At 48.7% G+C, this 26,742-nt stretch overlaps 11 protein-coding genes across 11 annotated transcripts; 4 read left to right on the plus strand and 7 right to left on the minus strand.

The window, feature by feature from the left end:
• Positions 1-1,080: 1,080 nt before the first annotated feature.
• N7519_005547 (ABC transporter integral membrane type 1) lies at positions 1,081-5,866 on the minus strand (the record flags this gene model as incomplete). The annotated part of the gene is made up of 12 exons (XM_057292323.1): positions 1,081-1,590; positions 1,645-1,731; positions 1,930-2,183; positions 2,488-2,552; positions 2,607-2,657; positions 2,840-2,951; positions 3,011-3,370; positions 3,443-3,605; positions 3,660-4,618; positions 4,683-4,962; positions 5,034-5,260; positions 5,332-5,866. Coding segments are annotated over 12 exons (3,603 nt in total), but the record flags the coding sequence as incomplete, so codon positions are not given.
• Positions 5,867-7,315: 1,449 nt separating this feature from the next.
• N7519_005548 (mitochondrial 54S ribosomal protein mL43) lies at positions 7,316-7,867 on the minus strand (the record flags this gene model as incomplete). Its single annotated transcript, XM_057292324.1, is given in 4 exon segments — positions 7,316-7,528; positions 7,546-7,606; positions 7,674-7,756; positions 7,818-7,867. 4 exon segments carry the CDS (start codon positions 7,854-7,856, stop codon positions 7,316-7,318), a joined length of 396 nt encoding a protein of 131 aa, XP_057147135.1. The 5' UTR covers positions 7,857-7,867.
• A 237-nt stretch (positions 7,868-8,104) lies between these two features.
• N7519_005549 (U1 small nuclear ribonucleoprotein 70 kDa) lies at positions 8,105-9,510 on the plus strand (the record flags this gene model as incomplete). The annotated part of the gene is made up of 4 exons (XM_057292325.1): positions 8,105-8,366; positions 8,430-8,557; positions 8,618-8,711; positions 8,810-9,510. 4 exons carry the CDS (start codon positions 8,105-8,107, stop codon positions 9,508-9,510), a joined length of 1,185 nt encoding a protein of 394 aa, XP_057147136.1.
• An 837-nt stretch (positions 9,511-10,347) lies between these two features.
• N7519_005550 (ribosome assembly factor MRT4) lies at positions 10,348-11,223 on the minus strand (the record flags this gene model as incomplete). The annotated part of the gene is made up of 2 exons (XM_057292326.1): positions 10,348-10,894; positions 11,030-11,223. The coding sequence occupies 2 exons, from the start codon at positions 11,221-11,223 to the stop codon at positions 10,348-10,350; spliced, it is 741 nt and encodes a 246-aa protein (XP_057147137.1).
• Positions 11,224-11,476: 253 nt separating this feature from the next.
• On the plus strand, positions 11,477-12,782 carry N7519_005551 (mitochondrial distribution and morphology protein 10; the record flags this gene model as incomplete). Its single annotated transcript, XM_057292327.1, has 2 exons — positions 11,477-11,573; positions 11,647-12,782. 2 exons carry the CDS (start codon positions 11,477-11,479, stop codon positions 12,780-12,782), a joined length of 1,233 nt encoding a protein of 410 aa, XP_057147138.1.
• Positions 12,783-13,258: 476 nt separating this feature from the next.
• N7519_005552 (triose-phosphate isomerase TPI1) lies at positions 13,259-14,430 on the minus strand (the record flags this gene model as incomplete). The annotated part of the gene is made up of 7 exons (XM_057292328.1): positions 13,259-13,287; positions 13,355-13,569; positions 13,634-13,746; positions 13,859-13,933; positions 14,018-14,164; positions 14,221-14,296; positions 14,393-14,430. 7 exons carry the CDS (start codon positions 14,428-14,430, stop codon positions 13,259-13,261), a joined length of 693 nt encoding a protein of 230 aa, XP_057147139.1.
• Positions 14,431-14,798: 368 nt separating this feature from the next.
• N7519_005553 (uncharacterized protein) lies at positions 14,799-16,206 on the minus strand (the record flags this gene model as incomplete). Its single annotated transcript, XM_057292329.1, has 2 exons — positions 14,799-15,175; positions 15,225-16,206. The coding sequence occupies 2 exons, from the start codon at positions 16,204-16,206 to the stop codon at positions 14,799-14,801; spliced, it is 1,359 nt and encodes a 452-aa protein (XP_057147140.1).
• A 547-nt stretch (positions 16,207-16,753) lies between these two features.
• Positions 16,754-18,617, plus strand: N7519_005554 (Protein kinase domain-containing protein; the record flags this gene model as incomplete). Its single annotated transcript, XM_057292330.1, has 3 exons — positions 16,754-17,216; positions 17,277-17,528; positions 17,614-18,617. 3 exons carry the CDS (start codon positions 16,754-16,756, stop codon positions 18,615-18,617), a joined length of 1,719 nt encoding a protein of 572 aa, XP_057147141.1.
• Positions 18,618-18,979: 362 nt separating this feature from the next.
• N7519_005555 (ESCRT-III subunit protein DID4) lies at positions 18,980-19,875 on the minus strand (the record flags this gene model as incomplete). The annotated part of the gene is made up of 5 exons (XM_057292331.1): positions 18,980-19,090; positions 19,150-19,410; positions 19,477-19,537; positions 19,600-19,814; positions 19,870-19,875. 5 exons carry the CDS (start codon positions 19,873-19,875, stop codon positions 18,980-18,982), a joined length of 654 nt encoding a protein of 217 aa, XP_057147142.1.
• A 259-nt stretch (positions 19,876-20,134) lies between these two features.
• N7519_005556 (mitofusin) lies at positions 20,135-23,106 on the plus strand (the record flags this gene model as incomplete). Its single annotated transcript, XM_057292332.1, has 4 exons — positions 20,135-20,455; positions 20,529-20,577; positions 20,639-22,686; positions 22,742-23,106. The coding sequence occupies exons 1-4, from the start codon at positions 20,146-20,148 to the stop codon at positions 23,104-23,106; spliced, it is 2,772 nt and encodes a 923-aa protein (XP_057147143.1). The 5' UTR covers positions 20,135-20,145.
• Positions 23,107-23,726: 620 nt separating this feature from the next.
• N7519_005557 (uncharacterized protein) lies at positions 23,727-26,465 on the minus strand (the record flags this gene model as incomplete). Its single annotated transcript, XM_057292333.1, has 7 exons — positions 23,727-23,994; positions 24,026-24,923; positions 24,972-25,248; positions 25,300-25,925; positions 25,983-26,259; positions 26,331-26,392; positions 26,453-26,465. 7 exons carry the CDS (start codon positions 26,463-26,465, stop codon positions 23,727-23,729), a joined length of 2,421 nt encoding a protein of 806 aa, XP_057147144.1.
• Positions 26,466-26,742: the final 277 nt, after the last annotated feature.

The raw sequence follows: 26,742 nt of genomic DNA on the forward strand, positions 1-26,742 counted from the left end.
TTTACTCCGGGCATTGATTTTGCGGGCCCTCATTTGCATTCTGGTGTTATGGCCATATTCCTTTCCTCATTTCTGTCGATACCCAAGATGCATTGAAGTGGCGGGCGTTTCTTCAATAATGATTTATATCAAATTACGATTTATGGCCCTCTTGACTTATTCATGGCATTATAACCTCAAAGGATTGCGTAGCTCATTAATCAGCATATGCAGTATATTGGGATTCCACTAGGATCCATGGATTGACTTAATATTCATACTATGAGGAAGTCCCTTCAGATCAATATCCATCCATGGATAGATAGTCTGTAGACTGTTTTAATATTATAGTCAATCAGACGTTGATCCTACATGCGAAATATGAATACCTCTTTTATAGTCGGATATACGAAACCGAGCTTCGAACCCTTCGAAGAAGGTACAGCACGACTGAGCGGGACTACTACTTCGCCGAGTCGATGCTTCCTTTGGGTCCTTACAGAAGTCCTACGATTCCTTAAGATAAGATCCAGCTTGGTATCTTCGTAGGGAGCTAGTCCAAGACTATGTTAGGAGATGGGGTTGTTATAGTCGAGGCTGTGGCTGCTACAAAAATCATCTATCAACTACCGAACATAGTAAGGGGATAGGACACTGTATAGTAGAGTGTTATTGTTGCTCGATTGTGCGAGGTTTTGATTATAGTCCAGACATGAAGGGATTGATTTTGAGGGAATTAAGACAGAGACTCCAGGGTAACAACCCAGCCTATATCATTAGGATGGTAGAGGCCAATTTCCTGAAACCTGAAGGCAAAAGGATTCGGTGGTAGTGGTAGGAATGAGTACATAAGTATGTATGTTTGATTTGGTAGCTCTAGCTTCAGCTTTGGAGGATTGCGAATATGACCCCTATTCTAAGGTTCACTGTCGTAGATGGCTGGTGGGCTGTAACCCAGTGAATCGAGGAAATTGTGCTTCCATTGAACTTAGGGAGACGTGCTCTTTGCTAATTTTAGACACTCTTGTCCCGGAACAACTACCAAAACATGCCTCTCCTACTCAATAGTTTTCGCGGTGCTCCCATTTCAGATACTGTACCTTGATCTATGACCATGATCAAATCCGAGTCCATTACAGTATTGATCTGATGGGCAATTGAGATGGTAGTTCGTCCTTTCAGCCGCTCACGAAGAAGTTCCGTGGCCAATCTCTCGGTGTGTTCATCAAACCCGCTTGTAGGCTCATCCATGATGACAACTCGACCAGGTGATAAAATAGCACGGGCAATGCAGAATATCTGCTTTTGGCCATTGGACAGATTAATCGAATCAATGTTCGCGCTGAGACCACCATGGCCACGAATCTGATTCCAACGCCCGACTCCCTCTAGGGCAGTCATCATCTCCGAATCATCAATCGCCGATGATATTCCCAGGGAGATATTTTCACGAACAGAACCGGGAAGAATTAATGGATTTTGAGATATTTCGACCAATGCAGAATGGAGCTTCTCTTTGGGAACGGTTGAGATGTCGATGCCGTCAAATGTAGATTTCGCCAGATGTGACCGTCGCGAGAGAGAAAAATACAAGCAAGTAAAGAACTCTTCCTACTATTCAACCGTTTAGCTATATCTTATTGATAGGAACTTTTCTAGCCTCACCTTCCAGTTCGCCCACAAATGCCAAGTTTCTGTCCGCCCTCCAGTGTAAAGGAGATATCCCTCACCACTGGAGCGGAGCCTTGCCCCCTAAGAGCAATCTCAGTCCATTGCTTTATCCAGATCTGCTTTGAAGAGCGATGACAAAAGAGAAACTTACCCATATGACGCAGAAACCCTTCGGAATTCAACTCGGCCCTTCCAAGGCCAACCCTCTGGACAAGTTATCCCTCTTCTAGCAATAGGTTGCAGCTGTGAGTCAGTCACAAATTGTTTGACTCTCGCAACTGCGCCTAGAGAAGTCTCAAGCTGTGTCCAGTTGGTAATCAACAATGTCAACGTTGAGTTGAATGAAAGCAAGTTCACGAGGGCAACGCCGACGGCCCCAGAGCTACTTTGCTTTGTCACGAAAACAGCCAGTGCAACTAGAACTGTCGCAACGCCCGCAACGAGTAGATCCAAAACAACCTGCAACCACTGCTGAATGGAATACATGGTGTAAAATGGTTTCTGGGACGTCTCGAGAAGCGTGGTATTGCGATCTGCAAATTGACGTTGCCAACGAAGTGCTCGCACAGTAGTTAGACCCTCCATGGTTTACATAAAGTGGGCGTAAAGAGGAGCTTTTGCTTCCAGATCGAGCAGTCTAATCTGTCGTGAAGTATGCAAGTAGAAAGCCTGGATTATCCATACTGCAACAATGCAGAAGGGAATTATGACAGACATGTAGCCTGACCCAGTAGCGATCAAGGCCCCTTGTGCAATACAAGTCAAAAGGTCTACTCGAATAGTCAGCATTTGATTATTTGTTGGTTTGTTAACGTCCGGGGAAAAGATATTTCGCACTCTGAAGTGTTATGCCGAAGGCAACAGGAAGCTGCATGTCAAGAAGAGACATGTCTTGGCTAAATCTGGAAAGATTTATCTTTTAGCTAAATCCATTGAGATCCGAACATAGGGCTTACCTATTGATCAAATTTCCTGTATCTATCGGAGCCAGGCTCGGCCAAGGTGCCCTAAAAAGCTCAGCAACAAATCCAGTCTAATATAAAACGAGCCTCCACTACCAACCTCATTACCGTCCCCAAAAAGATCCTATGCAGCTTAATAGCGGACCGAGGCACAGTCCAGACAAAAAAGAACCTAAGATGTATGAGATATCTCTAAACATATATAGTGCGCAGTGCTTCAAACATACCCAATAAAGACTCCCATCGCAATGATAGCGATGGAAGAAATGCCGACATAGGAACCGAGATAGACATAGTTCTTTGGAGGACTTGAGTCACACCACCAGCTAAGCATGACCTCTACGGTGAGTGATATTAGCAACAAATCTCTGGACATGTTCGCTGATGGGTATACTCACGCGGAAAGGCAATACAAAACACGTATAGAGTTGCGAATCCCAGCGTTAGCCCAAACGCCCACCAGCCGAACGAATTAATGTAATAGGTGTAAAGCGAGAAGTCACCATCACCTCGGAAGATTTTGTGAACTGTTTCTCTCTCAGCCATTTCTCCGGTTTCTTTCTTCACTTCGCGAGTTTCCCCGGGCTGAGAGTCGCTTTCCTTGCTTTCTTCGACTTCATCGTCTTCGGGACTTGGGGAACGTGAAAGGCTCTGTAGGTACTGATTCCTCTTCTCCAGTTCTCCAAAGATCCCTTGGCCTTCCATGCGGCCGTCCTTTGAAAGAACAATCAAATTATCGGCTTCTTTCAGATGTTTCACTGGTGAAATAAGGAGAATAGTCAGCGCCGCAATTATTTGAAGAGTATTTGAACAGGTAAAGTCGGACTAACCAGCTATCGTCACAAGAATGGTTGCGATGCCGAGCCTCCTGACCAGGCCGGCACGACCGAGCACTCGCTGGAAAATTAGCCTTGATGTCACTGCGTCTAAGGCGCCGAAGATGTCATCTAAGATCAGCAAAGATGGTCTTGCGTAGATTGCTCTAGCCAAAGCCTGAAATCACGCAGATTAGCACCTAAGATGAAATTAGACTACCAGTATACTTACCACCCGCTGCTTCTGCCCTCCACTAAGCTGAGCTCCCGAACTCCCAGCTACTGTGTCAAGTCCAAAGGAAAGAATTGTGGTTTCGACGTCCAGGTTACAGGCATAAACCACCTCTTTGAGCCACTCTTCGTCAAGAGGTGATTCGCCGACGATGTTGGCTCTTAGTGTGCCATTAAATATCCATGGAGATTGCTGGCAATACGCCATTTTGACCGAGCGAACAGACAATGTCCCTTCTGGTCGATGCATTTCGCCCAGCATGGCTTTGAGCAAAGACGACTTGCCAGAGCCAATAGGTCCAGTCACAGCTGAAAACGAAGCATGCTGTATCTTCAATGTTAGTCCATGGAGTATTGCCGGAATATCCACACCCAAGCTAAAACAGCAATCAGTCATGCAGACAAGAGGCTGAGAGGACTGAGTCAGTAGTGATGTAAGCTCCATCCCTGAAGCATTCTCAGGCGCCAAATATTCATCAACAGATGTGACCTCGTTCACTCGGCTTTCTTTGCAAAGAAATTCTTGAATTCGGTCAAAACAGCCAATAGCGGATGTGAATCTAGTCAACAAGACAGATAACAGCACCACCGGGTTTGTCAAAAGAGAAATCAAGGACAAAGACGTGAAGACAACATCAGTGCTGGGTGTCTCTAGCCTGAGGTTCAGCTGTGTAGCGGCGTACACGGCTATTGTTAAAGCGGGAGCAATAGCAGTTGACAACGTGCCCAAAACATTGACGCCGACAATCATTGACCGGTAGGGCTTGGATCGATGTAGTTCCAATTCACGAAGGCCGCGTATCTTGAATGCCACATCTGACTCAATCCCGAACATTTTGATCTGGCGCATTTCTTTCAGTATTACCGATGTGAAATTGACTCTCTCTTGGACAGCATGTACCCAGGCCTTTTGCATTTGGCGCATTTGAGGAGCGAGATAGAACGACCCTAGTACGCTCACTATATTTTGGTTAGTAACTTTTTTTTATATGGCTTTCCATTTTCGCGTCTAAAATGAACGTACTCATAGCAATACCTAGAGCAGTTATCGAGGGGTATCCAACGCATTTGCCTAGAAGCACCAGCGCAATCACAATCTCTACAGGGGATGCCCAGAGTTCGTGGGAATTTAATAGCCCGGTGGCAATCCGATCGATATCGGTGCTCATCAACGTAGTCGAACCAGCCTCTTGACATTGATCCGAAGCTTGGTGTAGGGTCTTTGAATATATCATTGTAACTGATGACCCACGAGTCATAGTGACCATGCGGATAGCTTGACGCTTGTAGAGAGCAGTGCTCACCTAAAGTTTTGGGAGAAAGGTCATTAGCGACATAAGACATCAAGCCAGCAAGAGACGTATGATTTGCTCACTGCTATCCCCACGTAGACTAGCACCGTCGCACCGACAAAACCATACTTGACCCCGGACAACCCACTGGACCCTTTCTCAGAAACGTAATCAATAATGTCGTTAATGAGAAAGGGCTGGGCGAACTTGAACCCAATCAAACAAAGGCGAGGAGCAACTGCTGCTGCTACTGTCCACTTCGAATCATAAATAACATCAAGGAAAAGAGCGAGCCGTTGTGTGGATTTTGCTGGCAGTTTTAATTTAGTATGTATATTATTCCTCCCGTATCGTATGAATTCACCTTCGTTGTTCTTCCACCGATGCTGATGAAGGGAGACGGTAGAATTGGAGAGACGGTAGAATTGGAAGAAAGTTCTTCGTCTAGGGGATAGAGATCATCGAGGGATAGGTTGTCTCGGAAGCCACTGATGAAGAACCGATTGAGCCACCAATAGGTACTTTGACTGAAGATTCCGGTTGAACTTTCTGGTGAGATGTGGCCGCATTGTGGGCTAAGACATTTCCCCTTTTCATACGTCTCCGACAGGAGCAACAGGGATCGGGCTGTGAGTGCAATAGTAGCTGTCGCAGCGAGAGGATAACTTGCAGGATGTAACAGCCACAAAGTCCGGACTTGGGCAATTTCAAATATTATACTCACCAGCAAATAAAGGCAAATCAAACTCGAAGGCCTCAGTGAACGTGAATGCTCATAGAATGATAGCAGTAGCAACGCCAGAGTACTGATCATCGCGACTGCAGCGGACAGAACTGAAATTTTTGTTCTTGTAAAGCGTGGCAAACTCCATAAAACGAGGAGAACAAGCTTCAGTGCCAGAAGTAGGGTGGAAAGCACCTGCACGGTATTTCAAGGTCATATTAGCTTGCAAGCCTAATTCTGAGGGCAGTAAAGCAAGAGCAACCTGCCATTTTCCAAGTGCCAGCAGTGCCGTGGCGTATTTTCTTGGGCTCTCTGCGGATATGGCACCACCGAAAAACCCATAGAGCGAGGAATAAAAGGTCTGGAGCCAAAGCTAGAATCCCCTGCTCGAATAGCAACGTGAAGTCGAACTCGCGACGGCATGGCAGCACTCGTGGTCCAAAGTGGTTGTCGGCAGAAATACCGCATTGCATCTTCAGCTTTCTCGTTGTAAGAAAGGTATTCAGATGAAATGTCGAAGATCAGAGCAAGGGAAGAGGATTACGCAGATAGAAAACCAGGGGATGGACGAACCCTGGCAAAAACAGAACCCCCAGTCCAAAAGATTGGCTGTGAATGTTGCGATAAGGTAGCCGACTCCAGCCTCATTAGGTACATTTATGATCTCGGATCCAAACCAAGTTAAGAAGATGTGTGGCCATTGGATGCAAATGAAAGAAGTATTCGGAGTCCGGAGTAATCTGCGGCCCTTGTACAAAATCTGGATAAAGAATTACTCGGATCTAAAATGCATTCCCACCCTTATGGTGTTCGAAGACTAAGTGACCTCCTGTATGGAGAGATTACAGAAGACAAGTGGTATCTCGGCGTTATATAGTTCGTTCTTATTAGTGTTCCCTGGAGGTAGCGTGCAAATGGTAGGGTTATTGCGCAAGGTCAGAGACTCACGAAGTTACTAGTAACTGTGACTCACTGTTTCAAGCTATTTCAAGTGGGATGCTACATAGATAAATGGGCTCATAATCCTGACACCATACATAGGGACTACGGTAGACTAATACCAGATACTGATAGTCCTCGGAATAAAATGAGCGTAATTTATAAAAATAAGCAAATGCCTAGCCCGCCATTTACGCCCTGGGTTTATATAAATGGTACAGTCATAAATAAAATAGCCCTCGGGATGGCAAATGAATTAGCTATTCTGACGGACACAGGGCTGTTTTACCTAGAGAGCAAAAAGCGGCAAGGGCTGAGCACTAAAACGGAGAGAGCTAAGTTATAGAGGAACTTCAGTACAATATTACATCTACGCATGAAGGGCATGTCCTGCACTCCATAACTTAGTATATCTTAATCACAACACAAACCCAAAAACTGACATACTTGGATATGGGTATAAGTTAACTTAAGAGTACAAGTTGATCATTGCAGACTTGTTGTCTTCAAATTCATGTAGGCTCGAGTTTGTTATGCATAAAACATGGGTTTCAAAACACCATTGGCTTCCAGGTAGCAAATAGACAAGAATGAAAGAAATAAAACAGAACCCAGGTCAATAGTACAGTAAGTTGCAGTGGGGATACCTGGTAGTCACCACCGCATAGAGAACAAGAACCATAAATAATAAAACACCTCCGTTTAGACCCCCCGAAGATCACCGTGGTATGGTGACCAGATACCACGTACACTCTCGTTCAAACTTGTAACCGGCTTCTTGACCCGCTTCAACTTCTCTCCGCTGGCTTCCTTGAGGAGGTTTGCCTTCTTTAGGATCTCGTGGGGCTCCATGTTCCGTACACATACAGGCTTCTCACGGCCATTGATGTAGAGGCCCTTAATCAGGGGGTGTTTCTGGGGTGGGGAGAGACACGGATCTCAATCTGAGGGTTTTCGCGGGCGAAGGTGGGGAGGGTTTTCTCCAAGAAAGCACTATGACGTTCGATATCAGTACGGATGTTTCTGGAAAGGCAATTTGCACCATTTAGGATACACCTACACCATGCCCTTTGAGCTGCCTGCCCAGTTGCAGTAATGGAAGTCAAGGCGTTTGCATTGTAGGATGAAGGCACCGGCGCCGTTCTAAGCAGATAACCCGAGTCAGTTTGGCAATTTGAATATCAAAGATCTGGACTTCACATACCCTGGCTGCCGTAGATGTTCTAATTCCGCGCAGCGGCATTTTTCTAGTCGTCAATAGTTATCGTCGTATTTTACAAGTTGCGATGGCGCTCTGGGGCATTTTCTGGTGCACGTGATTGGTACGGGCGGTAAGTCCCGTGCACCAATAGCGTTTGCAGCGACTTCCATCATTCGACGCTAAGACCAGGACTGCGACGCGAAGCTCTCACTCCTGAGGGTTCACTCAACTTCCACACATCGTCTTACTCCACCCTCCCAACTTCGTCTGCATTGGGTTTACAACTCAGTATGACGGACAAGCTACCCCCGCCACTTTTGGCGCTATTTCAACCCCGTCCACCCCTTCGATATCTGCCTCCAAGCGATCGCGCACCAGATGACTGCCAAAAGAGCACTCTTTCCGGAGTTGCCCAGTTCCTGGCCGATGCTAAAGCTTTCGCCGAAGAAGTTCCCTACAATGCAACTGAAAGCGTGATGCAGCGCAAATTGCGTGAGAAAGCTGAGAAGAAGGAGAAGTTAGAGAAGCAGATAACGGAAGGACTGCAAAACTGTATGCTTTATCTGTTCACATCGTTTTTGTGCTTCAAGATACTAACATGGCTATGTCTTAAAGACAATCCAGACAAAGATCCTCAAGTTCGAGGTGACCCATTCAAGACTATCTTTGTTTCACGCCTCAGTTATGACACCAAAGAATCCGACCTGGAACGAGAGTTTGGCCGATTTGGTCCCATTGAAAGAGTAGGTCATGTTTTCCCTATGCTTTGTGAAAATAACAAGCGCTAACATTGTGGGTGACAGATTTCCATTGTCAAAGATACAGTATCAGACAAGAAAAAGAAACCCCACCGAGGCTATGGATTCATCGTGTTTGAGCGCGAGAAAGATATGAAAGGTATCACCACCATGCCAATTTACTTGGTGCTAGACCCACACATTTTTCTGTCCTGTGGTAAGATATGTTGCTAACACCAGTTCTTTCCCCAATATCAGCGGCCTACAAAGAGACAGAGAACTTGAGTATCAGAGGACGACCAGTCGTGGTAGATGTCGAGCGTGGCCGCACCACCAAGGGGTGGAAGCCCCGTCGCTTTGGTGGCGGTCTCGGAGGGCGCGGATACACCAAAGTCCAGCCGCGCGGTGGGCTTGGTTTCAACGCACCATCTGGACCGGGAGGTGGATTCCGCGGAGGCTTCGGTGGCAGAGGTGGAGGTTACCGTGGTGGAGGTTTCCGCGGTGGCGGTGATCGCTTTGGTGGTCCTCGTGGTGGTATCGGATACCAGGGCAACCGCGGCTTCGGTGGACAGGCTCCCCCTAACGCGCCCTCCGGGCCCGGTGGTGGACGCAGCGGAGGTTTCAGAGGTGGTGGCTTCGGCGGTGACCGCGGTGGTGGCAGATACGACCGTGGTGCAACCGGCAGCAATATGGAGCCTGTGCGCCCTCGAGATAGCTATGCTGACCGTGACCGCCGCGACTATGACCGCGATGACCGTTACAGAGATCGTGATCGTGACCGCATGGGAGACCGAAACGGAGACCGATTCCGGGACCGGGACCGTGAACGTGGTGGTGACAGGTATGGCGGCGGCGGCCGTGATGGTGGTCGCGATGGCGGCCGGGAGGATTACGGACGCAAGCGAAACCGTGAGGATGAACCTGGATACGACGATCCCCGCTCGAGGAGAAGGTACTAAGCCTTCACTTATCCCCGGATCTTACCTCTTTCCGATAAAGCCTGGGTTTGCTGGTGGGTATGACTGATCTACCCAGTTTTCATCACTCTTTCTCAAGGGTAAGGGGGTAAATCATGAATTGGCCTATGTGCAATTCAGTCCGTTGTAACGATCACAACCGTCAATGTTTTCCACCTCACGCCATGATATCAACATCAAAACTCGATGTCAAAGTGGTTATTTCCTACATCCTCTGCTCGGGCCGCCTAAGCCCTGGCAGACAGAGACTCATGAATTGTGCTTGTATTCCCCGTTCTATTATTTCTCTTTCTCCTGGTGTTTCCTTTCATCATTTGTGTTCCAATGCTTTTTCTTTTTGTTTTTCCCTTTTCCCCCTTTGGTCTTATGGGATTTCGTTTTCTCTGCAGGGGTAAGTATTTGTATTTTAGTCGGTCCTCCGCGCGAAATGGAATCTGGTGAACCATCAGGTAAGACCGGGTAAGGACCATGTGAAATGACTGAAGGCAGGTATCTCGCTAGATAGATGAAAGTCTAGGCAATACAGCTAGCGATTCTGCACTACGGTTGATCGATGTCCAAGAACGAGGTAGATTTGTAGACTTTTTTCGACCTGGTATCCGAATCTTGTCATAGGCTCATAATCCAGCACGAGGGGAAGCCCCCCATATAAGGACGAGAGAAAGAGAGATAAAACACACAAGTCTTCAATATATTTGCAAAAGAAAGCGCCCTCACCAAACTCCATAAGATGCCCAGCAGAATTCTTTTTTTTCCGGCCACACGAATGCCGAATGGGAAAGAGAAGAAATAAAAAACGGAAAAATATAAAAATCCCATCTATGCATCAACATCCATTCCACCCTCACTGTCGAGGATCTTGACCTCCTCACTACTCCGCGTCCAGTAGGCCTTGAGGTCGATCTTGAACTCAGACGAGGTGATACCGAACATCTTCATCAACGTAGTCTGTCGTGAGTCCAGAGTCTCTCCCTCTTTGCATACGGGGTAGCCCTCCTGGCCCTCAGTCAACTCGAGCATGACCTTGCCCTTCACCAGACGGGTGGGGACACCGAGCTTGCGGAGCGCGGGCTCAATGGTGTGGCTGACAGGCTCATCCTGCTCAGCAGGGATCTCACCGGCCCGAGCGGTGACTAGGCCGTTGGGGATGGTGAAAGAGCGGGTGGCTTCCGTTCCAGCGCGGGCGAAGTCCTGGGGACGGAAGTTCTCGAAATATTCGATGACTGATTCCGGAGTGCGGGAGGTGAAGAGCAATCCGACGGCGCCGGCGAGGAAAGGAGTGAGTTTGCGCAGGTTGGGAGCGGCTTCGCTTTCGACATCAGTGCCAAGGGCCTTGCCCATGACCTTGGTCTTGCCGAAGAAAACTCTGGAACAACATTGTTAGACAATCGATCTTGGTTATTTGCATATCAATATTTGGTATCAGATCCACCGCTGGTCTTCAACCGCTTTGTCTGATTCATAATCTCAGGCAAATTCCGATTGGAGTAAAGATACTTACCGGCTGTCGGCGAATTCAGTGCGCACATCCTTCAAATAGGTGTTCCGCATGTTATCGACCGCAAAGACAAAAAGGTGATCATATTCCTCGATACATTCCCGGATGTTGGCGAATAGCCGGCGGGTCTGCTCCTTGTGGTCTTTCTTGGCAGTCTTAGACTCGTGGACGACGCGCGCACGCTTTGAACGAGGCATGTTGAATTATGATTTTAGAATTGGTGGTTCAATGAATTCGGACAGAAGGTTAGATGTTTCCCCCACAGACATTTTTTCTTCGCTGATAACCGGATTAACCTACCGCCGGGCTTATCCAACGCTAACCTGAATGGGGCAATCAGCTGTGATCTCTCAGGGTCAAGTTCACTGCAATTGCTCTTGCTTCAAGTGTTCTTTCTTTGAATTATACGGTGCTGCTTATACTGTCGCCTGCAGAGGCTGAGTCCGGACAATGCTGGACTTTATGGACTACATCCAGCTATCCTTCGCCGAGGCGACCCACTGGAATCGCGACAACTCGTACTCGTCACTCAACACCACCGCTCAATGTATGTAATTGATTTATCTCTGAAAGTATCTCTATAGAAAAGGGAGATTGCTGGTCTAACACATTTGGTACAGCGATCCTGGACTTCTCGACCCCCGAACGATTGCGCGTTCACCTTTCGTCACTGTCCACTCCCCATTTTGCGACCAGTTACACACTCGGCACCGTTGGATTGCTCGATGGATCTGTGTCATATCTATTTAGTACTGTGCCATTCGACAATCTACCGAGTGGAAGTGCGTCAATCCCGCTTCGAAAGATATCCCCAGGATACCGACAAGTGCAGGCCCCCGCGGCCCCCATCGAGACCTGGGGATGGGACTCGCTATTAGACGGCGTGAGCATTCCCGGGCTCACAAATGGAAGTCGCCCAGAACCACCAATTCCTAAAGATGAAGAAAGTATCAAAGAAAGTGAGGCAAAGCGGAAAGCTACTCTTCTCCATGCTTCTCTCCATCTTCCACCTCCCTCCACTCTATATGCGCTCTTTCTGCGCAGAATCTCTTCCAATATGCAGCTGTCGCTAGCTGTCTGCTCAACTCAGGGACCGCCGCAATCTAAATCCGCGCCACAGGCTTCAATGCTCACCCAGCTATCCCATGACACGGGCAAGTACAGTAATGAGTATCTCTTCAGCACAGACAACGCCCTGTTCGGTTGGCGCGGACTCTGGAACTTCGGCCCAGATCCTCGATACACTCGCGACGTCCCGCCGCCATTATCCCTCCTTTCCGCGGGCGCAGAGGCATACTATTCCCCTATCTCATCGCTGATCGGCATGTCAACCGGCCTACGGTTCACCACATTACCGGCAGCCACAGAGATCCCGCCATCATCATCACCTTCCAGCACCAGAACACCCATCTCAACCTTCCCCTACACTCTAACACTAACATTGGCCCCAATCGTGGGCTCTTTATCTACAACCTACTCCCTCCGCGCGTCGCCTAATCTCGCCTTCAGTTCACGCTTCGGCTTTAACGTCTACAGCTGGGAAAGCGAAATGGTCGCTGGCTGCGAGCTATGGCGTCGAACTAAGAAATCCGACTCCTCCAATGATGATGATCTCGAATGGGCCCGCCGCAAAATGCGCATGCATGACTTCGGCGTTTCCCTGCCTGGCTCACCGGCTTCCCCGCTCCTGAGAGGACCCGGCTCGCCCCGAGGGCCCGGTGAGCTCCAACGTGCACACCGAGGCCGAGACGAGTGATTCTGTCATTAAGCTGCGCATTGATCAGTCTTGGAATGTGCGGCTTCTCTGGGAAGGCCGGGTTAAGGAGCTTCTGGTGAGCGCGGGCGTCGGGCTGGGTCCGGGTTCGTTCTCATTGTCGCCTTCTGTATCTTCGGCTTCGGGCAGCGGTTCGGCCCAGAGTGGAGGCGGTCCCGGAATGTCGTATTGGCGTGGAGTTGGGGTCTCGGTATTGTATTCTTCCTAGGTTATGTGCTGTTCAGGACCACTTGTTTTGTCTAGGCGCATATTATTGGACGGTCTGGTTGGCCAGGGAATTAATTGCTCTGCTGGGGTAGCAACCATTACGTGTTATCGAAATATACTTCAGAATTGTACATAGATTCATGATAATATACTTGATATTCCAAGATTTTGTCTTCTGACGCCTACATCACAGAGCTATTCACTGTGATAATAGGGGTACTATGGGGGTATTAGTTTGTTTCGGAACCCCTTTAGATGCGGGCGTTGATGATGTCGACGACTGCAGATGTTGGTTAGTACCAATTCGGTGAATAGTGTCAGTAGGTGGGCATATTCTAAGAACTTACAGGCAGGCTTCAAGCTGGCACCGCCAACCAAGAAACCGTCAACATCGGGCTGAGTAGCGAGCTCACGGCAGTTCTTCTCGCTGACGGAGCCACCGTAGATGACGCGAACGTTCTCCTGAGCCTGGGCGGAGATGGCCTCGCCGAGCCACTTGCGGATAGCGGCGTGGACCTCCTGAGCCTGCTCAGTGGTGGCGACCTTCCCGGTGCCAATAGCCCTACAAATAGTGTCAGATATGTGGAGGGATATATTGATATCAAAGCAAATGGGCAAGTTCATACCAGACGGGCTCGTAGGCAATGACGACCTTGTCCCACTGCTCTGCGCTCAGCTCCTTGGCGACAGCGTTAAGCTGGCGGGTGACAACCTCGATGGTCTTGTTGCCCTCACGCTCCTACATTAGAAATCGGGTGTGAGCGGGATGTATTCAGAAAACATATAGCCGGTCTTGACCCGATGACCCACAATCGGGACGAAAATGGGAAAACCGGGTAGTAATGACGTACCTCGAGGGTCTCTCCGATGCAGAAGATGACAGAGACACCGCCCTCAATGGCGGCCTTGGTCTTGCGAGCAATGAACTATTCAGCGGTAGTTAGTTTATGCTTCATTTGGCTGTGGTGTTTGCAGATGGTTGGGGTTTGGGGTACTGCGGGTATGCATACCTCGTCAGACTCCTTCAGGATCACTCGGCGCTCGGAGTGGCCGATGACAGCCCAGTTAATCTTGTTATCGCGGAGCTGCTCAACGCTGATCTCGCCAGTGAAAGCACCGTTGGGCTTGTCGTAGACGTTTTGGGCAGCAACACCGATCTTGGGGTTGGCAAGCTCGCGGGTCAGAGCGAGGTAGATGGCGGGGGAGAGATGACGACCTCGGTGGTGTCGTCGAGCTTGGCGGCATTGAGGTTGTTCACGATGTCAGTGATGCTCTGAGCAACACCGTTCCTTTTGAGGGTCAATTGCGCGGTCTTTCATGGAACGAGTAGGCATAAGGATTGAGGGACTTGAGACCGCGGGGTAGCGAAGCTCGAGATAACGTACATCTTGAAGTTACCACCGACGAAGAATTGGCGAGGCATATTGAAAGATTATGTGGAGGATTGAAGGGGCAAAGAAGAGATTTGAGGGATGTAGATAGCTATGGAAGAGGAAGAAGAGACTTGAGGCCGGAGGGAAAGTAAATTGGTTATGTAAATGGAGGGGCACGCCTAACTATTGCCTGAATTATTAGGTGTCCATTATGACATCGCTCTTGGGGCTCACCGGGGGATCTGCGTTGTAGTTCCTCAATTGACCGAACATCATGAAATGGTGTACAGTATACTATGTCTGACACTGCTCAAATCATGTTTGTATAGATCTGATTATTTCAAACTAACAGTGCAATTGAAAACAGTTCTTCCAGTAGTCAAGTCAAAAAATATCCGAAGTACTAGAATGTGTCAATTTACGCAGCTTCTCTCTTCTCCTTGATCGCACAACGACAGGCACAGCGACACACTGATGGCGGATCCCTCGCTGGTTGACGACGCTCAAGCTGACGCGCCTCGGAAAAGGTTCTCTTCAGCCATTTCTCCCGATGTCCAAGACTTGCTTCACGGTGATCAAGCATTCGGCTTCGAATGTCATGGTCGTTCATGGGCTGCTTTCGATATCTTTTGCCAGAAAATGAGCCTGATCGAGCTCTTTCAGCTTGCCTTGAGCCAAGAATCTTGACTGGAGGCGCCTCGGATTGCTCGCGGGGGGGCATTCTTCCTGTCACGGCTACGGCTTTGGGACTTTTGGCGAGAATTAGCCCCATAACTCGACTCGCGGCGGTAAGTACTGGCATTCTGTTGTCGGAGAGAGGCCTGATTTGGTTGTGGCTCCTGACGTTCGATCTCAGTCTCGGTCTCCATGCTTTCTGGGTCGTTGGTTGCAGATGATTCGTCGGATTGGTCAGAAAGCATAGACGCATCATCTGGGTCGCTGTTACTCTCCGATGAACAATCTGAGGTACGTTCAAGGCTCATATCGCTGCTATTTGTAGCACTGAAGGCTGGACTTGCTGGCCTATTGTTGATGGTTGCAGTTGATAGGGCAGGTTCATGCAGTTGGTTTCCCGATCCACTCGTCTCAACATCTGGGCTTGTGGCTCCAACCCGGCCATTCAGGTACACATAGTCAGGCCTTCGAGCTGAATTCAATGGTGCAAAGGGGTTCATTGCTAGAGCCACTTGGGAAGGCAGATTTTGAAGCATGGGCCGCAGGATATTCCCATTTCGACCCGACGTCAGAGGATGACCTCCGTAGTGAGACCACACGGGTGAATCCTTTGTATCTGACCGAAAAGGTTCCCCGTTGGTCACTAAACCACCCATAGAGGCCTGGAAATATGCTTGTGTCTTCATGGGCCTTTTCATGACGATGACATCCATGGAAACCGTTTCATAATCACCACGACGAGCATGTCGGGCCTTGGATATCCGTCTGTTCTCTTTGGCATAGACGCAGCTCCACTCAACAAGTGGATTGTTGTGCCTTTGTTCGTCCATCAGTTGATTTATATGGGCTCGCCTGGTATCGGAGGATAGGCTCTGGTATTGCTGCACTGCGGACTTTTTATTTGCCCTTTTTTGAATCATTTTGAAGTATTCGTCTTGGCTCAGATTCATTCCTGTCCGTTTCACACAGGTCCAGGTTGCACTTTGTTTGGGCATAGCCTTGAAAAAGGTGAAGCCCTCATAAACAGGACTCATTGATTCAGCGCCAGAGACTTTCTGGACATATTGCAAATGATCGATCGGAGACAATGGGGTTGTGCTTGGGGTGTTTGAGATTTGCGTCGAAGTCTTGTCGGTGTTAAGGGCAGACATTGTTCTGGATGGATTTCTTTGTTTCTTCCTTTGGAGAACTTATTAGAAAGAATCTGGTTCTTTGACTTAGATTCCGACAGCTATTTATGAATCCCACTTTCTCGTATCCTTGAGTTTCGTCTCGATATTCGTTTCTCGCCCGGGTGCATTGAGGCTGAAAACCAGGGCCCGGGGGGCGACCACCTGGGCATGAACCTCCCAAGGTTGTTCAGCCGCATGACTAGAACGCCCGGGTGAGGATACTCCAAGTTTATTTATGTATTATTTATAGATATACGAGCATCATCTGATAAATGTAAGATCTGAATTTAACGGAATTCTGTTCTAGGTGACTTGGCTTTGTTCATTGTTCTAAAAAGGGAAATAACTCTTTGATATCACAAGGAATTGTTTCGAGGGATTCCCTTCATAAAGAAAACTTCACTCTATTCTAAGAACAATACACGGTATTCCCTCTGAAGTTTGTATATAAATAACCTTCCTCGCTCCTTGAACTTCCTCCCTGCCCATACCACTTTTCTCTATTGGACTAATTTAACCAAACACCATGGCTGAGCAGATGAGCGTTGATCCGCAAGATCCTTACGCTTTTGATTACATCTTAGGGAGAGACTTGGGCGCGATCAAGGGGAATCATACCTTGCACCGTCCAGTGTCGCAGATCCACCAGTTCCAATACGAGGACTACAGTCACATCTTTGCTTACAATGCCCAAGATCTCTTAGACCCCTCAAGCAGATTGTCACAAAGATATCCCCAAGTGAGCCAGGTTCTTCGAGAACGCCTAGGGTTAGCGTTCGGCAAACGGAATAACGAGGAATTCTCGAGGTGTAATTGCGGGGACGATTCAGGTCACAGATGCGACAGCGAAGTGTTTCAAAGACGAAACAGCACTTCATACCATGATTTCATCTGTCTGAGTGCTGAGGGGAGGACCACTGCCAAGGCCGTATGCCTTTGTCCAGACCTTCAAAATCGAGTGCAGGTATATGGATTCATAGGCGCAGGAAGTAAGACCACCCCCTCCCTTTGATCTGATTTCTTCTGTATAGATTGCTAACTAATTACAGCATTTGGTGCCACTTTCATCGCTCGCGAGAGAGGCGCTGCTGGTGCTTTCCTTGAGGACCTTGAACAATACGCAATCAAATCTCAAGTCCACACAACACAGTGGATGGACAGTGTATCCGGTGTACATTCTCAGATGGTGCCCTTCTGTGAGGCTAGCGGAGAGTCACGATATATGCCAGAAGAAGCCCTTCTACTGATCTATCTCGACGATAGCAAAAGGTTCCCGCGGCTCGACTCGGTCTATACTCACGGTATGCTAACAGCAATTCTCATGACTCCCTGTGTCGATCCTAGCTATGAAGCCATTTCAATTATTAATGAGGATCATTTTAACAGGATCAAGTCAGACGGGACCATACCGCCTCGCATCCGAAAGAGATATCTCCCCGTTTCCAGCTTTTGATGGCAGCTATCTCATGTCCACAACCACCAAAGAACCTCAACTGGGGGAAACAGAAGGTTGTAAAGTTGCTTCCCAGCTTGTACAAGCTATGATAGAGTTAGCTGACATGAACGTCTGCCATGCTGATATGTCAGTGACAAATTATCTCATGGACCAAAACCTGAACGTTCAACTCATTGATCTTGGAATGGTCTATTTCTCGCTGCATAAATCGGGGTTCATGAGAGACATAGACCACTTTATCCCTTACCATGAGTACCAGATGATGCCTGAGCGAGCCATCGAATTGGAGAAGTACGACACTTGGAGGGACCCATGCCATGATGATGTCGCTATCGAAGAAGTCTACTTACCTCATGACCAGCGGGACATTTGTTTGTGGAAATATTCAACGATCGTTTATGGATTTCTGCATGGCTTCTGGCCCTGGGATGAGCCTGAACCAGTGCCAAAAAGTTTGAACTGGCACGGTAGGTATGATGGTCCTTACAATGATCCGTTCTATCCAGTAGTCAAACGCAGACGCAAGAGAATGATCAATGAGGATGTCCCAATCAGCGAATCACTCTCACAGGACTGCAGGGATGTGTTACAAGCCACATTGTCTAGAGAAAAGTCTGAGCGGCCGTCGTTGGAAGAATTATCGTCATTTCCTTGGTTTTCTCGCTGGTCCGCTGAAGAACTCGAGTCTGGTCGCCCTTTGAAAAGACCCTTTGTCAAGAAATTCCATAATAAGAACCGTGCAGATGGTCGAAGGGGTTTCCCATGGCCAAGTATATCACTGGACCAGGATATGTCCATCCCCATCCTTAACACCCCGGGGTATAATTCTGATTACTCTGACTATTCTACTGGGTCTTCTTATTATTCTACATATTCTGATCAATCTGGTGATTTTGAATATGGGCGAGTTCCTCCTCAAGAGGCATCACCTTAACGCTTCCCTTCATTTATGTCGAGAATGTTGTTTCAAACAGTTCCAAGGTGAGGACTTGAATTGGATCTGATAGCAATCAATGATTTTGATATATGAATATTTTCTTCTCGCCGAACATACGTAGGTATAATGTGGTATATGTAGATGTAGAACTATCTACTCCACGGCTAGACGTCCTTAATGTGTCGGGCGAGTTGGAAGGAAATGTATTGGTATGTAAGTCGCAGGAATATCTTGCAACGGATGTTAAAATAACAGCAAGGCAGGTAAACTCAATTAGGGCGCAAAACGGCAGGTCGCACTATCACTTCTGTCATCAATGGCATATAAGAGAGAAAGTCGTAATCATCGCCGAAGGCTGTCTAGTCTTGCTTGGAGGTCATCGTCGCTCGTATTGCCTCCCCTCCAATGGCCTGCGCAACACGAGTTTCATTCACCGGTGCTTTCTGTATGTGCTCGGGTGTATCACCAAGCTGTAGATGGAATATGTTAGCCTGCAGGATCCACTCTCCGGTGTTTGGGGGAAACAAACCGCCTGGTTCAGATCGACACCAATCTCGTCCAAAACCTCCTTCAAGATATCTTCTCCTTCCTCTTCTTCGCCTTCCATTCCCGTGGCCTCGTCGATCGCATCATCCATCATCTCTTGCCGTTGGTCCATGACGTCGTTTTCTCGTTCAAATTCCATCGCGATTCGTTGTAGTGCTGGCAGATTCATCTGTCTGTTCATGCTACCTAGAAGCATTGTGGCTCCTTTCATCGACTGCATCATCTGCTCATTGCTCCGGACGGTCTTGGAAGCAGCAATAGTCAGCGCATCGAGGAATCAGAAGAGTAGCGGAGGACTGCTTGTGCATACCTGAATGCGTAGGGAAATAGCCTGTAATTGAGTGCGCATTTGATAAAACTTCTGAATGTATCTGTTTGCGCCATCCAATCAGCCAATGCTGCCGCGATCAGTGAACAATCGAGAGAAACCGACCTCCGTGTCCGAACCAGATCCTTGGCCTGGATCTTGCAGGCTCCAACTTGCCCATTTTTGGCACTCTTCTTGATGTCTTGTACCAGCTTTTTCTCCTGGTTTTCTAGTTTCACTCGCTCTCGGTCAAGCTCCCGTTGTGTTCGGTCCAAGGCACGCTGGTGTTTACGCAGACGCTCCGCGGGGGTCATGCGCTTTCCGAAAGCCCACTCGACGATCTGAGACATCGTGTGAGTAAATTACCCATGCTCAAGCATTTAATATTGGCCTTACATTCATGATTGCGGAAAATAATGGACAGTCAGTTCGAGGTGGGAAGTAAATCCAAGTACGATGTAGGAGCCTGAGTAGAAACAGTGACATCAACCGCGGTATGGTAATATTACAGATGCATTACTACAATACCGGGTCACATGCACGCTAAACCCCTTTTGGTCCGACGTCATCTTAAACCTTCCAAGAAATCGACCATCCCATATCCAAACAACCCCAAAAGACACAACTTCTCTTGGATGGATGTCACCCCCACGTTGAGGCTTTTTATCCGTCATGAGTCAGGAATATCACCCTGGTGAAGGCTCGTCTTCCGGAGCTGGCTCGTCCAGATTCTCAGGCGAAGAAGAATTTCCCGAGAAGAATCCTTTTTTCCGTCCCCCGCCGACTTATATGACTGTGGGCAATGGTTCGACTTCGGAGAGCGCCACGGCCTTGATGACTTCGCTAAACCAAGATTCTGGCTATGGAGGTAGCATTGCCGATACGGAAGAGGATGCTAGCTCTGCTTGGCGTGCAGGATTGATGGAGGATAGGCCGACTCCGGTGCATACTCCAACGCGCCCTGGAGAATGGAATCCCACAGGTAGGTGGCTGGAGGTCATGCAGTGGTGTGTTATCTATGGGAGAAGACTGAGCTAATTTATATTGGGATGCAGCTGAGCATGAGAAGCAAGTGGTTGCCAGTCATGTCTCTCAACTTCTCTAGTATGTCTCGCCTCCCCGCAACAACCCATTCATGGGACTCCAAGGCTTACAGTATATTCAGCAACTCAAATCGCACCAAGCTCGCTCGTGCGATCTCTCGGACTATCGACACACTGAAGGAGCTCCAGGACATGAACCGTCAATGGCCCGCCCACTATCCCTCCGTGCAGAGCACGCCCTCTTCCCCCATGGAAAGACCACCACTGCATCAAACTCAATCCGAATTTGGAGGCAATGACAGCCGACCCGGCACACCGCCCCGCCCAGATCTGAAGCGCGCAGCCACCTTGACGAGTGTCGACGAATTGGCAGAATCCAGTGCCTCGGCGCAACGCCGCGTCGTGACAGAGCCTAGATTGATGACCCCGCAGATTGCGCAAGAGTTCTCTATTCTTAAATTGGATCTAAAGCTCGGCGCTCTTTCTCAGGCAGAGCTAGTGCATTCGTTGGAGAAGGCATCGGTTGCCGCCTTGTTGGATGGAAAGATCAGCCAAAGCATGAAGCATCTCCTCTCGCTGCGAGACAGAATTGAGGATATCTCAAGTAAGGTCCTGATTACTGGTGACTTGAATGCAGGCAAATCGACATTCTGCAATGCTCTTCTGCGCCGAAAGGTGTTGCCAGAGGACCAGCAGCCTTGCACGAGCATCTTCTGTGAGGTCCTCGATGCTCGCGAAAACTGCAGCGTTGAAGAAGTCCACGCCGTTCACAAAGATACGCCATACAACCGCAATGACGAAAGCACATATGATGTCTATTCTCTCACCGAACTCGAAGACATCGTCATCGAAAACACGAAGTACATGCAGTGCAAGGTCTACGTAAAGGATGTACGGTCTATTGACGAATCACTGCTGAACAACGGCGTTGTTGACATCGCTTTGATCGATGCACCCGGCTTAAACTCGGACTCGTTGAAAACCACGGCTGTCTTTGCTCGGCAGGAAGAGATCGACGTGGTTGTGTTTGTGGTCTCCGCCGCAAATCACTTCACATTGTCTGCAAAAGAGTTCATCTTGAATGCTGCGCATGAGAAGGCGTATATTTTCATGGTAGTCAACGGATTTGATCAGATTCGCGACAAGCAGCGCTGCGAACGCATGATCTTGGATCAGATCGGCAAACTCAGCCCTCGCACATACAAGGAGGCTGCTGAACTGGTTCATTTCGTTTCAAGCAATGCTATACCTGTTGCACCTGCTGTCTCGCAATCTGGCTCCGGTGGTGACGGCGGTGGCTCTGATCCTCATGATGATGACGATGATAAGGACTCCAAGGATAAGGGCAAAGGCAAAGAACGGGAGAAAATCCAAGACTTCGAGAACCTTGAAGGAGCCTTGAGACGTTTTGTCCTTGAAAAGCGCTCCCGCTCCAAGCTTGCGCCTGCCAGAACTTATCTTCTGAATCTATTGGCTGACCTTAGCTCCCTTGCTACAGTCAACCGTGATGTTGCGCAATCAGAGCTTAAGCGAGTGACCGATGAATTAGCCGAGCTTGTTCCGGCATTCGAGAACGGCAAGAAGAAGAAGGGGGAGCTTGCAGAGGGTGTCAACAAGGCTATCGATGAGTCATGCGACGACGTCTACGATCATACTCGTTCGACATTGACCAACACAATCACACGTGTTTCCGATGCAGACCTCGGTGTTGAATATCCTGGTCTCTTTTCGGCGTTCCAGTACGCCGAGGAACTGAAGCTGGCAATGCTGGATCAGATTGCTTCGTCTGTCAACGACTGCGAGAACTACGCCCGGGAGAAGACAGTTCAAGGAGTCGGTTTCATCCAAAATATCGGTCTTCTGCACATTGGTGAAGACAAATTCACTCCACTCAACTTCCGCGCGGATGCGATGTTCCGTCGTGGCCGTCGCCACACATTTGGCCGACAAGTCGACACTGAGGTTGAGCTGTGGGATTTCTTCGATATTGCTAGTCTCTGGGAGCGCCAAGAGAAGATGGCCGGCACAGGCGTTGCAATGACTGCGGTCACTGTACTTGGAGGTAGAGCATTGGGCGGATTCAGTTGGGTGGATAGCGCCTTAAGTGCTGTCAAAGTCATTGGCCCTAACAACATGCGCCGGCTGTTCTTCCCTGGTATCCTTGCTGCTGGTGAGTTTTGCCCATTTGTCTCACAAAGAATAACAATATACTAACTTCCTACAAGCTGTTCTGACCACAGCTTATGTGCTCAGCTCCATCCCGACCACCCTTCCCCCACGACTATCGCGGAAGATCGCCGCCACTCTTGCTGAGATGGACTATGTCCACTCAAATGCCAATCGGATCTCGACTGAAGTTCGCCGCATGCTGCGCATGCCTGCCGCCAATCTTCAAACCTGTATCTCTCAGGATATTGAGGACCTTGGCAGACGCAAGCAAGAGGTCACCAAAATCCAGCAAGAGAGCGATGTTGCCACCAAGTATTTCTCTAACCTGTTCCGGGACAGCAGCGAGAACCGCCGCTCTATCGAGAATCTGGATCTTGATGCTCCCTTGCCTGGCGGAATGGCTGCGGCAATGCAAGCATAAGCCTATCCCACCTCCACCTTTGTACAACCCCTCATGATTCCTACGATGTTTCTTTCACTCTTTTTCTTCTACCTCCTGACTTGTACAGCTTACATCTTTCTCTCACCCGTTCTCCATATTCTACTTAACTCTTCCTATGATGTGGCTTCGCGTCGGTTTTACGGTCATTTCTGTGCAGGAGTCCTGTCTCGCTGACTTTTATTGTATTCCACGACGTGATGGCGTGCACCAGAGGGAGTCTAATCCTTACCCAAGATTCCCCCTTAAATTAAGATTGCATCTAGTTCAAATTCTCTCTTGCTAGTGACCTGAAGACCGCGGGTTTCCCTTCGTCTTTTCTTTTTTTTTTCGTCCCTGATTGTCTAGTATCAGAATGCAGCTTCTTCTCGAGACAACTCGTCACCATCACCATGATCGTAGGCCTAGTGACATGTAGCTTACTTGGTATTATTGAACCCAGTTGGATTACCATCGACAACCTTTAGATATCGCTCTTTCAAAACAAAATAGATAGACCAAAGAGGGCGCCAATCGCAATGCAATGCCACGCCTTCGCCGATGAGAGCGAAAAAAAAAAAAGCAAAACCAAGACATCCATCCCATGTGCAAAAATCATTCATCTACTTTGACCGGCTGTTTCCTCGTCCTCGCCCAGACCCCCACCCAATATCCTCCAACTCCCTCACTTCACCAACAAGCAAACCCGAGCTATCGGTCTTCATTGCCTTACCAGACAACTTCCCAGCATTTCTCAGGAACTCTGCCCTCATGGCAGCCGCATCTGGATCTTCATAGTCCAGCTGCGTCATCTGCGGCGCCTGGTTTTCCTCGTCTTCGTCCTCAGTATGTGCTGGGAGTTTATCATTCAGGAAATCAAACTTCCCACCGCTGAGCATGGATGACAGACTCTGTTCGGCACGGCTGTTGCTCCGCGATATTGAATTGTCTCTCAGTCGGGTGGGCGCTTTCCAAGGCGCTTCCGAGGCCGTCGTCGTTGAGTGTGTCGATCGAGCTGGCGCGTGAGACGGGGCGCGGGCCTTCTGGCATTCGGGCTGAAGAGTGGGATGGGGCGCGGCCAAGGAGGGGCTTGCGCTTTCGTCGGGGTGGATTTGCGTCATCATTGGTCGTAGTGCCCTCGGACTGCTGTCGTGACTTGGCAGCGCGGGCTTGCTGTAGGAGCCCGCTCAAAGCGGTATCCAATGCGGATGGGCCAGTGGGTGGTGCCGAGTCGGTGCTTGGCGTGGGCTGTTTGGCATTCAGTTCCACTGGAGCTTGTTTGTCTGGTACCCTGGGAGGGGTTGGAGATCGAGACTCCGGAACGGAGGGTTTTGGTGCGTCGGCCTCAAAGCCGTCGCCAACGACGGGGATTGTTCGAGTTTTTGCGCTCTTCCCTGAATTTTGCTTCTCGGTCCTACTACCATTCATGGATTCGGTGGAGATGTTGTACGGGGACTCCGCTTGCCTTCCATCAAGATTTCTGTCGGGTTGCTTTCGCTTAGCAGATAAGGAACTGAGTTTCTCTGTGCTGCTAGTGTTTTGAGGTAATTGTCGTCGGACAATGTATGGCTCGAATGGCTTCTTTTGGCCTGTTTGAATAGATATCCAGAGCCAGTCAGCAGACACTGCTGGAACCCCCCACTCGGCAGTATGCCGCAGTTTTTCCACGCTGGCTGTTTTGGGGTCATTGCAAATCAGAACTGATGCTTTAGGCGTTAGGAAATCTCCATATGTGGCGCCCATCAACTCTACCAGTTTGCGTAGGTGTAAAAGATCGATACGTCCAAAGCCGGTGGAACAAATCCGCAACTCCGGAAATCCTAATGTCATTAGTGCATGTTTGAATATTGCATTTGATAGGATCTCACCTGGTATCGGGAACTTAGGGAACGGAGTGCTCGCCACATGAGACTTGGGTGGAACAAAAGCTCGAGCATCAATGCATCTTTCCAGCCACATTTCCGTCACGACCTCGCATTCAAATGCCATTTCATCTGTTGACGGAATCTCTGACCTAGGAGTCTGATACGGTACCATGATGAACAAACCATGTCCTGTTTTGGGAATAGTAGGGCTAGAGAACTCGTTCAGTGAATTCACCAATTGAGCTCCGTTATAGGTGAGATGCTCACGCAGAACTTTAGTCTAGAAAATTCATTAGTTCCAAGAAATGTGGACAAAAGCATGAGCACAAACCTGTTTGGAAGAGAATCCATTAATAAAGAAATAGGTCGTGTGTAGAAATCCAACGTCTTTTTGTGGAGCAGCCGGTGGCGGAGGACGAGACTGAGTGTCTTCAGAAAATGTAGTCTCGCTGGCGAATGACTGATATGCCTGTATGACAGGTTTTGAGGTTTCAGGCGGTCCTTTTCCTTGTTGGTTCTTTTGTGGTCCAGCCCTCTCATTATTATCGAATCCTGTTCCGACGATATCTCCCCAGATGCTTTCGTTTTGATCTACAAGCTTGGTACTTGCAACCCTGCGTAGTTTCCGAGGTCGCGGGTTCAAAGAGTTCTCTTTGGTAGTACTGTCCCTTCGAGAAGGCTCCCTTTCTGTCGGCGAGGATCGATTCCATGCACCGATGCCTTGTTCTGCGGGTGGTACCAGCGGGTGATATTTCTGCTCGTCTAGGATCATTCCACGCTCGATGCTGTCCGTAAACCATTTTACAGAAACAACTTTGATATTCCATTGTGTCGCAAACTTGTATTTTTCACCGTCCGAATTGCGCGCAATAAGATGGGTCACAGTTTTGGTCAGGTCTTTCCGATATTCGGCCCCGTTCTCCTCTGTTGTCTTCTGCATGTAGGCTCGAAAAGGAACTGCGGCGCATTTGTTAGCATTGCTCCGTACTCAATTGTGGAAACCAGTCAACTCACGGTCCGAGAACCCAGTGATGCAGATTTTTAGGCCATGCAAGGTTGCCAGTCTGAATTGTTTCTCCAGCGCCTGTATGTCTATATCCTCTCCCTGCGTCCATGAGTGTCGTACGGCCTCAATCCATTCTGGGTTCATTGCCACCACGTCATTCCGTTCCCTTGCGACGAATTTGTATTTGTCGCTATTCGTGTCACCGACAAGCAAATGGGTTACGTCCGAAGTAAGGTGGATGCTATGCATCGCGCCCATTTGTTCCGCCATTTGGGTCAATGGAGTCTGTGCAACGGGAACGCAGGTCAGCCTGTGCTTGCGGCTTCACATGTCACAACCCCCTATCTGACACATACTCTCCTCTCAATTTGCACGGATGTAAAGCAGATGACTACACCCGTCAGAGGGTAGTCTTTGTCTGAAGCATGGCTTGTTAGCAAATCATGCTCGATTCGAAAGAAAAAGCTGTTCCACGTACTCGAAACGGCCATCCCTGCCATTCCTCATGATCGCAGAGTGCAAACTGCGTCGATAATGTGTGATTGGCAAGATACTCTTCGGACTGGTGGTTGGTAATATCTGGATTCTGCATTCTCGTTCCGCGTGTTTTGCGGTAATTGACGATCACGTGATTCGGCATCCTATCGCATATTCCTTAGTATACTTGAATGCAGGTACACAAATTGCACTAAACTATAATGTTAATCTAGTTCCTTGTGTCCAATTGCATGGCAAATGTATAATAGCTCGTAGATTGGGGTTGCTTGG

Source organism: Penicillium mononematosum, assembly GCF_028829835.1.
Source record: "Penicillium mononematosum strain IBT 11891 chromosome Unknown utg000003l:1.0-8172316.0:1.0-8177699.0, whole genome shotgun sequence".
In the NCBI taxonomy this organism is placed as follows: Eukaryota; Fungi; Ascomycota; class Eurotiomycetes; order Eurotiales; family Aspergillaceae; genus Penicillium; species Penicillium mononematosum.